Source organism: Chelonia mydas, chromosome 1 (genome assembly GCF_015237465.2).
Source record: "Chelonia mydas isolate rCheMyd1 chromosome 1, rCheMyd1.pri.v2, whole genome shotgun sequence".
Classification (NCBI taxonomy): Eukaryota; Metazoa; Chordata; order Testudines; family Cheloniidae; genus Chelonia; species Chelonia mydas.
Window position 1 is genome coordinate 339,910,253 of NC_057849.1, and position 12,160 is coordinate 339,922,412.

Below are 12,160 nucleotides of genomic sequence, written 5' to 3' on the forward strand. Positions count from 1 at the left end.
TTAGATCACGGTGCTCAAAAATTATCAGCACTGTTTTGTCTAACAAATGACCCGGAGGTTGGGGGAGACATCCAGGTAAAAAATATCTCAAAACTTGGATGCAGTTCAGATCTTGACCTGAACTTTGCACGTAGCCCCTGTTCTTCTTCCAGTCCTGCACACCCCAAACCTGTTCAGAAGATAAACCAGACTTTGAGGATAGGGCTCATCTCATTTCAGCACCTATGGAACATTCACTGCATTGGAACCTACATGCCTCAGACTTGATTTACAAACAAAATAATCATCTTGCCAAAACAGTGGTTCTTTAATATATCAATACAAAAGGCAGAATGAAGAAATTAGCTTTATAACATGCCATGAAAAGCACCCAACTCTGACAGATAGAGGGCACACACTCCACGGCTGAGAACTCTCAACTGAGAATGTCCTGCTCTCATTCTGAGGAATTCAATTTCAAGAGGAGAAACCAAGATACAACCATAGAACATTAGGGTTGGAAGAGATCTCAGGGGGTCATCTAGTCCAATCCCCTGCTCAAAGCAGGACCAACCCCAACTAAATCATCCCAGCCAGGGCTTTGTCAAGCCTGACCTTAAAAACCTCTAAGGATGGAGATTCCACCACCTCCCTAGGGAACCCATTCCAGTGCTTCACCATCCTCCTAGTGAAACAGTGTTTCCAAATATCCAACCTAGACTTCCCCCACTGCAACTTGAGACCATTGCTCCTTGTTCTGTCATCTGCCACCACTGAGAACAGTCTAGCGCAGGGGTCGGCAACCTTTCAGAAGTGGTGTGCTGAGTCTTCATTTATACACTCTAATTTAAGGTTTTGCGTGCCAGTAATACATTTTAGCGTTTTTAGAAGGCCTCTCTAAGTCTTTATTATGTAACTAAACTATTGTTGTATGTAAAGTAAACAAGGTTTTTAAAAATGTTTAAGAAGCTTAATTTAAAATTAAATTAAAATGCAGATCTTATCAGTTTAGTGCAGTGGTTCTTAACCTGGGGTGCACACACCCCCTGGGGGTGCGAGATGCCCTTTCTGGGGGTGCGAGACATGCGAGTTTTTTTAGAAGGTAAATAATCAAAAACGCAAATTAAGCACAAGCACAGAAGTACAACTACTTTGTTTCATCAAACCTATGTATTTATTAACATTATATATTTTTAAGGATTACTGTAATGTACAAAGTTTTTACGTTTTCAAGTTTTTAAGCTAATTGTAATTTTTGATAAGGGGTGCGAGAACATATTTTGAGAACTCCAGACCGTCAGTGGGCTGAGCGGGGCCAGGTGTAGTGTATTAAATTGCTCCCCATAGGAATGTGCTACTTACGGCATACTACTTACGGCTGCCAGGCCTGGTGCTTTGAGCGGCATGGTACAGGGACGGGGAACAGGGGTGGTTGGATAGGCGTGGGAGTCCCAGGGGTCCTGTCAGGGGTTGGGGGTGTGGATAGGGGTCAGGGCAGTCAGGGGGGCTTGGATGGGGGGGTGGGGTCCCAGGGGCTGGTTAGGGGTGGGGGGTCCCGGCAGGGGGATGGTCAGGAGACAAGGAACAGGGGGGGTTGGATGGGTGCGTGGGTTCTGAGGGGGGCAGTCAAGGGGCAGGGGGTTCCGAGGGGGGGGGGCAAGGAGTGAGGGGGTGGGGGAGGTTGGATGGGTCGGGGGTTATGAGGGGGGAAGTGGGCTGGCTGTTTGGCAAGGCACAGCCTTCCCTACCCCAGTGTAGAGTATTACATTTCTCCCCGTAGGAATGTGCTACTTACGGTATACTACTTATGGCTGCCAGTCCTGGTGCTCCGCAATTAGCACATTCCTACAGGGAGAAATTTAATACACTACACCGGTGGACAGAACCCCAAGACTGGCAGCAGGCTGAGCTGCGCAGCCCGCCGCTGGTCTGGGGTTCCGTCTGCCGGCTCCTGCCAGCCGGGGTCCCAGCTGCCGGCCCCGCTCAGCCCGCTACTGGCCTGGGGTTCCATTCACCCAGGCCGGCAGCGGCCAGGACCCCAGCTGGCAGGAGCATGCCAGTAAAAATCAGCACTCGTGCCGCAGGTTGCCAACCCCTGGCCTAGCTCCATCCTCTTTGGAACCCCCCCCTTCAGGTAACTGAAGGCTGCTATCAAATCCCTCCTCACTCTTCTCTTCTGCAGACTAAATAACCCCAGTTCCCTCAGCAGAGGGAAGATGCAGCAGAGATCCTGTGTCCCTTGACACATGGGAAGGAGTCGTTCATTACAAATGTTCAGCATTGCACAAAAAGCTGGCACTAAAATCAGTACTGTTTGTTATCTCAGTTATATATGCAACAATACACATTCAACACAGGGATGCTAGATCTCAATTCCACTGAGCTATTCTACTCTGGCCCCTTTTCTCAAGTCTCCTCTGCCACTTTAGCTCTGTATCTGCTCTGAATAAACAAAAAGTCACTGAAGGATAAAATGCATTTTACTGTATGTATATGACGTAACTAAAAATATAAAATGACTGTTTATTGATTATCCTTTGTCATGCCTCCTGGAAACCCCCAACTATTACACAGAGCCATAACAGACATCCTGCTACCAACAAGCCCAAACCAAACTGACAAAAAAGCTTCCTTAGTATTCCTCCGTAAGGTCAAACAAATGCTTGGCCAAAAAAGTAAGCCTTGCAACATGCGCCACAATCTCCAAGATTCTAGTTTTGGTAGAGCACCAGAAAGGAGGAGTTCAACAGCTGAGGAGTCTCAACTGAGAATGCATTGAGACTCCATGTCTCAATGGTCCAGCTATTGTGTCATCTTAGTGGCAATTTAAAATAAATTGGTATCTGGTCATTTCAAAATATATTTCATTGCCAAAATAATAAGAACTTCATCTGTCTTGTTTGCAAAAAGTAGCTCAAACCATAAAAACACTACATCCCATCTATCCACTAATTAAAACGCTCATTGTAGCCAATTATATACACTGACAATTTGTGCAACATGCTGTCCTCTCTAATCCATTACAAAGTTTTTAGTCACCTGAATGACACATCTGTATATGTGAATAATTATAAATTACAGTAATATCTTAACCACATTAAGACTTATCAAAACCAAGAAAACTCAAGGTATCCAAAGTTAAGGCTGGCATATTATTCCTAGATTATAAAGCCAGAAGGAATCACTGTAATCAAGTCTGACCTTTCGTATAATGCAGGCCCTAGGACTTACCCCAAATAATTCCTGTTTGACCTAGAATATCTTTTAGAAAAAGAGCCAATCTGGACTCAAAAAATGCCAAAACCCCAAGTTGTTTCAATGGTTAATTATACTCGCTGTTAAAAATTTATATCTTGTTTCCAGTTTCAATTTCTCCTGCTTCAACTTCAGGCAATTCATTTTGTTATACCCTGTATCTGCTAGACTGAAGAGCCCATTATCAAATATTTATTCCCTATATACATACCTATAGACTGTAATCTAGTCATCCCTTAATCTTCCTTGAGTCTATCACTATATAAGGCATGTTTTCCAGTCCTTTAATCATTCTCATGGCTCTTATGTGAATCCTCTCAAATTTATCAATATTTTTATTGAATTGTGGACACCAGAACTGGATACAGTATTCCAGCAGTGGTCACGCTGTGCTGAATATAGAGGTAACACCACCTCTTCCACTCATATTCGATATTCCTGTTTATGCATCCAAGGATTACACTAGCCGTTTGGCCACAGTGTCACACTAGAAGCTCACGCTCAGCTGATTATCCAGAGGGCCTTTAATCCATGTAGTTTCTTGGATGAAAAATGCAAAGCTATGCAAGTTGAAAGTTGTCCCAAATTTTGGGACATGCCTTAAATGATGCCAAAAAGGTGAGAAGCGTGATTTGTTACAAAATTTCATTATGTAAGATGCAAACATTAATAGCAATACATCTTTTTGAAATATTTACTCCATTGAATAGAATGCATTTCATTACACTTCCACTATCGTTAAGCCATCTGGATTGTTCCAACAGTTTGCAGTGTAGTTTCAAATTCTTTTGAGGTAAATTTGCTAGTGCCTTCTAAACATGTCAAATTACTCTAACAATAAAGATGAATCTTTCCCCACATATCTTGGTGGTTTGGCTAAGAACAATGATCTCTGCCTAACCAAAGATGTGATTGTGGGTTTTTTTTTTAATTTATTTTTATTTATTTATATATTTGGAGGAGGAGGGGAAGGGGAAGATAATTACGTTTGAAAGTTGTAATTTCACTCATAATCTTGAGAATGTTGGGCAATGTCCAGTGAAACAAAACCAGTTCACCTACACTGGCTCTTCGTCCTGTATGCCCTTTATTGCTGGAAAAGTAACCTCTTGTGAAGATAAAAACAGTGTGTGAGTAAATATTGTGAGAAATGAAAACTCACCTTAATCATAGAATCATAGAATATCAGGGTTGTAAGGGACCTCAAGAGGTCATCTAGTCCAACCCCCTGCTCAAAGCAGGACCAATCTCCAATTTTTGCCCCAGATCTCTAAATGGCCCCCTCAAGGATTGAACTCACAACCCTGGGTTTAGCAGGCCAATGCTCAAACCACTGAGTTATCCCTCCCCCCCAATATGACAATTATATTAATGACAATATTAGTCACCAAGGAATCAAAAAATGATTCTCAAAATAACAACCTCTATCTTCAGTCTTCACTTGTCCTTCTCAAACAGAAAGACAAAAACCAATTAATTCCATCATTTTAATTCTGGCTTATGAAATTCTTCCTGTTGATCTTTAAGCTTAAACAGAAACCACAAAGTTGGTCACGGAAATTAACAAAACTCTTAATTAAAAAAGAAAAATGGTCTCACCCTCTCTTCCAGTCGAGCTAGCTGCTCTTTGTAGTATGCATCGTGCTTCTTCAGTTCTCTGTCTTTCTCTTCCAGCTGCTTGGCCTAAAAAAAGAAATGTAAAGATAAAACTGGATCAAGAAAAAGCAGCGCTTGCAGAGCAAAAAGTCTAGTATAAATTGTACCAGTAAGTAGTATACAGCAATTGAAGACTGGAGCCTAATAGTTTTTGCCAAAATAGTATTCAGTATTAATAAGAAGAGGATTGCTGCATTGAAAATGTAAATGTAATTGTCTACTGTATCATTATTATTATTTGCTCAACAGCTGTATTTGGAAATGTCACAAAGGCGCACAAAGCATACCACTCTGAAATTAACTCTTTACTGGAAGGTTAACTTCATGGACAACTATTGCATTTAAGAAAACTTTCCATTAATTCCAGACAAAAGCCATGTGTACTCAGAATGTTAGCATATTAAAAGTCCAAAAATAAAATGGAGATTTTGGTGTGTACATGGCCATGGACCCCACACCAACACACACATTTACATGTGATTTTAAAAATGTCTTTAAATTATCAGTTCTGCATTGGGCCCCGATCCAATATAGCACTTAAGCATTTGCTTAACTTTAAGCTCTTTATTATTCCCATTGACTTCAATGAGACCGCTCAGATGCTTAAATGCTTCATTGGATTAGACCTTAAAGCACAGTGTGCCTATTGCTCCATTGTCCTGTTAGGGTACCATTAAAAACAACTAAAGATCAAGGCCCTAAAGTTGAGACACCCTCAAAATACATTCATAGGAAAACTTCTAATGATTCACAAACAAAACTAGACTTTGAACAAAAACCTGTGTTTAAAGAAGTAAAATATTGCCATTAAAGAATCATGTTTTGTACAATTCCCATCCCCACCACACACACACTTTCTAATAGGGTAGGCTTGAACTGAACAACATATAATGACTTACAACACTGATATATAAAATGAATTGTTAGCTATATTTTAATGATTCGTAACTATGGGTAGTGAATGAGTACCAATAAGGTAATGCTTCAGCCAAGGCCTTGTTGGCATAAGCATGGTTCTTTTACGTAGAATTGATGGCTTGTTTAAAATCACGTTCTTGCTGACAGAACAAAAGGTAACATGTTGTGCTGGAAGATGTAAGTGAGAGATACGCAAACATGTAATGAAAAAAACCCCTCTTTTTCTGGGAAAACCCTGGGTAGGGGCAGAGGTGACATAAAATGAAATGACCCAGAAACTGCAAAAACAAGCAGAAACCAAAAGTTGAGTAACTGAAGCTTACACATCCAGAATATATGGGTTACCTAAAACACAAAGCATTGATGTGCTAAAAGGCTATTGGATAAAGATGAAATAATCAGTAATGTGGACATGTATAAAAGACGTAAGCGAACATGGTCCCAAACTGAAGATGCATTGGACCAGAAACTGAAGAACAGGACTGAAGGACCAGACCAAGGGATCAGAGAAGGTGATGTCTATCACAGAAAGTGGAAGAACTTCCCGGTGCCACAGAATGTGGTAACTTGGACCCATTTACCAATTCGGCTTTGTCTGTTATTATTTGTCTGGCATAAATGTAAGTGACAATAATTCTGTCTGATATTGTATACAGAAAGGAGAAAACTGATTAAGTCTAAATAGGGTGGACTTTTGACTCAGTTTCCCTACTTTTACCCCATCAGTCCCTTTTTCACCTCTCTGGAAACTACCACCGTTGCTGGAGTGGCAGCTGCTGAATAATTTGCAAAGCTTTTACTGTTGTGTGAGCTGCTTCCTGGTTTACTTTCAGTTAATGGACTTCTGTCCTTTTAATATTATGACTTGAGTGCTCACGAAAGGTGCTGGATTTTCAGCACTGGTGAGTGAGGTGGTATTTTATTGCTTTTTGCTTATAGTAGGATATGTAGAATCAATGTGACTAACTAAGGACAGTTTTAAAATATTTATATACTGTGCACACAAATATCACATATAAGAACTCTTTTAGAGGGGAATGTTTGTCAGGGGATTGGTAACAGGATGTAGAACATTTCACCTCTAGGATATTGGTAAAAATTCATCCCAGGCAGATGATAATCAAATAGTCATTGCCCACTGAGGGCCATTTAGTGGCCTACCTAAAATGACAGGTTTCAGAGTAACAGCCGTGTTAGTCTGTATTCGCAAAAAGAAAAGGAGTACTTGTGGCACCTTACAGACTAATCAATTTTATTTGAGCATAAGCTTTCGTGAGCTGTAGCTCACGAAAGCTTATGCTCAAATAAATTGGTTAGTCTCTAAGGTGCCACAAGTACTCCTTTTCTTTTTGCCTAAAATGAGTTATTGATCTCTACTGAGTGCCTTTCAGCCAAGCACCAACATCGCAGAACCCACCACAACTAACACCCATGATGGTAGCATCAGCTGGAATGCCAAGGAGACTGGAAATTGAGTTACCTTCTCTGTCCTCGAGGCAGCATCTTTAAATCACATTGCCAGAGCCACGCTAGGAAACTTACAAACTCCACTCTCTATATTGTACTTTTTTTGTGGACACAGGACTTATTCTGCTCGTCAAGCCCAGGGAATTCTTTTTTGGTATTCAGCATGTACCATGTTTTTAGGCAAATAGTCTTTCAATGTATAAAATATGCACTCTGCATCCCTCGTTTTGTTCCATTTTTCTACTTACCTTTATTTCTATCTCCTGAAGCATGTAAAGTTAAAAACAAATAAAGTCATGAATTCAGTGCATGAATGGAGGACATAAAGAATACAAAGAGACCACTGTGTGGGTAACGTGTCAGAAATCCAAGGCACATCAGAAAGCTATAGGAAAAATCATATTAATCACATTTATGCAGCCTCGCAAAAATCTGCTCATCCAGGACGACTCATTTTATTTTCCACTACAATCATCATAGTAAAGGGCAAGCTATTACATTTGTGCCTGAGCTGGTAAATTTTTATGACAATTTTGTAGGGCTGCATGTATGGTCTAGGAATCAAGATGGTAAATTGGAAACACTTACATGTCATTATACTATTATGGGGTGAAGGAATCCACTGTATTACTAAAATACAATGTTCATTACATCTGAAATATGCTTCCAAGAAATAAAAGATTCTGAAAATGCCAGAATCATCAAAAATTGAAATATTTGGTTTGTTTTATTTTTAAATCAAGTGCCTATCAAGATCACCAAAATACATTTACATTTCAATACTACAATGTGGGAATATCATCACACAAGAACCTTTCCGTGAGGGGGAAATTAAGAAATTACAGCATCAGCATAACAGACACTAGCTACAAAAACTTTACCAGCTCATCTCTCTATAAAAATCATCTCACCTCTCAGATTCCAAATGCATTATCATCTTAGCTGTCCTGTGCAATTTCATTCCATGTGTGACAGTACCTACCATGATCCCTGAAATACTTGAAAACTAACGAACAAAGGAATACCCAAGTACAGTTAAGTAGCAGAGTAATAAAGAAAATGTAATGAATATTCCATTATGACTATTCCAAATGCTCACAGTAATTTAATAAGCTTTAGGTCTTAGAATTCAATACTATAAATACATCACCTGATCCTACTGATGAGACAAAGTCACCCAATGAAACGGTCTTTGAAAAGTCAACAGAGTGTAAAAAATGTCATAATGCAATTCACCTTCCACATTTCCAAAAATTCACAACTTTAGGAAATTTAAGAGTAAAACACAAAAAAGTCATATATGAATAGTAATGACTGGGGAGACCACAAAGCACCTAATCACAAACTCATTCTCCTCAACTAGTTCAACCGCTCAATTAAAACCAATTCCCTGTTCTTCACTGAAAGAAACCAATAGTAGCAAATGAAGAGACGCTTCCCAGGAATGAAAACAGGAAGTGGTAGAATGAGAAATATACAGAAGACCATCAAACTTGAAAAAGCAGACTTAAACCCTACCTGTTCCATACTAAAAACTGTGGGACTAAAAACTGTGGGTTAAAACTTGGTAACACCCAAGGACTTGTCTATACAAACACTTAGTTTTCAGCAAGCGAGGAGACGAATCTACCTTGCACTAGCCTGCCATGCATGAAATGTCTATGCGTACCCTGCTGCCGTACACTAAAAGTTCCCAAGTGTGCTTTGATCTACCCCATTTTTAAATGGGAGAAGATCAAAGGGCACGAGGGAACTCGTAGTGCACAGCAGTAGAGTTCATACAGACATTTAATGCATGGCAGGCTTTTGCACGGCAGATTGACAATCCGGCTTTCTGTGAACCAAGTGTTTGTATAGACAAGTCCTAACACAGTTAACATGGTTATGTCCTGTCTGTGCACAAAACTAAGCAATGTTATAACTGTCCCTAATTTGTGCAACAGCTTTGGACTTTGCCAGGCTGCAACATGGTTTCATATCACGTACAACCCAAGAGCAAAGAATGTTTTATTCACGCTGGGAGACTACCATTTTGTAGCCTAGTTCCTCTTTCTCAACTTGGCAGTCTCTAAAGTATAGAGAGAAGTTAAGAACGTATCCATAAAAATGTGTATCATGCTAGCTATAACCATGTTAAGCACCATTTTACTTTCCATCCATGTTATTGCCAGCATGGTTTTCCCATCCAATAATTCACAAGGACATGGACAGCGCTAGCCAAAACAATGTTATAGACAGACCTTTAAATAGTTAAAATCATAATTTAACATGATTTGTAATTGTGTTAGAAGCAGACCACTTATTACAAAAGTGTAGGATTGTGAGTGTTTGAAGATAGACTTTTATCTGTATTTGAAACTATCTATGAAGAAAGGACTGTAGATAAGGTAAAGATGGATCAAGATAAAGAGTCAAAAGTTCTGTCAACGATGGCCAGGAAATGGTCATATTTCTAGTAAATGGTGCTTAAAACAGGGTTTCTGCTCAAACCTGAAAAAATGGCAACTTTCAACACTATTTTGAAAATTTGCTTTGAAAAGGAAAAGATGTATTTGGAAGTAATGTGCTTCACCCATAAGGAACTCTTGTCAAGGAGTTCTGCTTTTTGCACCTGCCTGCGGGATCATTTAAGATACTGAGAGTATGCAGCACTATCCTACTACACAAGTCAATGGCAGAAATTAAAGAAAGTGAATATTTAATAGGTCACAGAAACTATGGAATATGTAAAAATCAAGGAACCATTACACATTCACATTTACAGAGCAACCTTGGATGCAACTACTTGTAGAACTAAAATTCTTCTTTTCTTTGGTAGGCTTAGAACCTACTAACCTGCACAGAGAATGTCAGTTTTTAGTTAGGAATTTCACATGCATGTTACAACTACAATAGCTGTTCCCTTTGTACTGAGATCTCAGCACTGCAGCCCACTATCTTAGTGCTTGTAATCTATGCTAACTGTAGTAAAACAGCATTACACTTGTTGTTCTGGATGCAATTAGTTTTACGACAGTCCCAGTCACGCTGCTATAGAACATGATCAGGCATACGTATATATCGTATCAGAGAAACCGTATGTGCTGCTACTAAAGCAGAAATCACTTTCGTTTGCTTGAAATTTGCCAATTTATCAGGACTCAAAAAAACAGAAATGACCAGATATCATTAAAATATATATATTGGGAATGTTTTTATCTGGCTGCTAGTTGAGTTCTTCTCCAAATTGAGAAAGAGTCAGGACCATAAATGTAGGATTTCCACCACACCTAAGACACTGACGTTTGAACAGTCCGCTGTCATCAGATGTTCGGCTGCGTGCGTGTTCTTTGTGCGTGCCACACTGGCTTTGGCCAGATAGCCCATACAGCAAGCTCTGATTAAACTGCCCAATAAGATCACCAGACTTGGTTTAGTAGCAAAGGCGCCCAGCCAAGTTTATTGCTGACGAAGCACGGTGCTAATGCTGCGGCTCAATGGTTACAGGTACACTAATACATGTATGCCTGTGACAATGGACGCAGCTTAGTCAGTGGCGGGACTTTCCACTGCCCGCTTGGCTGGACAAAGACGCTTTCTCTGAGATACATTTTTATGCATCAATACAAACAAATTACATATTACCCCTTTCATGTAGTTAGATGCCACTCTTTGACGTGGCTAAACCCCCCCACCACCACCACCACCACCTTGTACCTAATGGTTTGATTAAAACATTTTCATTCATTATGCTGTCATCCTGACCTTATCTTTAGAATGGGTCAGTGTGTTTTTGTTATCTTTGGGGAATGTGCTGGTATTGAGGTGTTTTGGTACCACCTTTTTGGAACATGTTTGTGTATATATTTTTATGCCTAGCACTATTTAGGAATGTGTGTTTCTGCAGTATTAGCCCTGTTTTTGCCAAATTTTGTAAGCAGGGCTTGCCTCTTGCTCATAACTTTACTTTGCTTTATATTAGCAAGTTTGACCATTACTTTAGTTTAGGCCTCATACCAGGCCTCTGATAAAAGGGCTTATGTCTTAGGCTCTCTTCCTATTACAGCCACTAACACATCCTGCTGAGCAGTTATTTTCGTCTGTGCACTGACAACATGGAGCTGACAACATGGAGGTAGCACCTTTTGGAGAACCTTTCTTACTTGCACTTTCATTCCTGCATCAGGAAACGGGCAGAGCTTCCGCCAGACACTGGTGGGCATTCTGGTGGCATTTTCTGACCCACCAAAGGCACCTGACAGAGCTTATGATGGAGCAGAGAGAGAAGAAAGAGGACAGTGACAAACTGGCTGATGTTCCTCATGATACTCGCTACAACTGCTGATGCCCCCTGTATAGACCAGCACTTCTGGAACATCAAGCACAGACTGTAAGTCCTTCCAGACCTGGGATGAAGCAGCAATGGGTCCAGAACTTTTGCATGACAAACATTACATTTCTGGAGCTTTGTGAGCAGCTTGCTCTGACCCTCCAGCATAAAGACCCATGCATAAAGGCAGCTATCCGGGTGAAAAAGTAAGTTGCTATAGCCATCTCAAAGTTGGCTACCCCAGACTGCTATTGGTCTGTTGCCAGTCACTTTTGTGTTGGAAAGTTGACTGTGGGTAAAGTGGTGGCGGAGGTTTCTGAGGAATCAGGCATGTGGTTTACCCCAAGATGGCGGGCATAAAAGATATTACTGAAGTAATTGCTAACTTTGAGAGAATGGGGTTTCCAGTCTGCACTGGGGCCACTGATGGGGCTGTGTGCCTATTTTGCCCTCCTCAAGGAGCACATGATTACATAAACCACAAATGGTACTTACTGTTATGCAAGCCCTCATGGACCAGAGAGAGCAATTTATTAATGTCAAAACGGGTTGCACTGGAAAAGTTCATGATGACAG

At 40.4% G+C, this 12,160-nt stretch overlaps 1 protein-coding gene across 6 annotated transcripts in view; it reads right to left on the reverse strand.

The window, feature by feature from the left end:
- The window catches only part of CHCHD3 (coiled-coil-helix-coiled-coil-helix domain containing 3), a 246,413-nt gene that overhangs the window by 82,071 nt on the left and 152,182 nt on the right, over positions 1 to 12,160 (reverse strand). For 3 of the 6 annotated variants that reach the window (XM_043520864.1, XM_037889372.2, XM_037889371.2), the window contains exons 5-6: positions 7,524 to 7,538; positions 4,834 to 4,917 (exon numbers count right to left, since the gene is read on the reverse strand). In XM_043520864.1, the coding sequence (XP_043376799.1) occupies positions 4,834 to 4,917; positions 7,524 to 7,538 (99 nt within the window). The remainder of the gene's footprint in view (positions 1 to 4,833; positions 4,918 to 7,523; positions 7,539 to 12,160) is intronic. The other 3 variants (XM_037889374.2, XM_037889373.2, XM_043520868.1) reach the window with 1 other exon arrangement.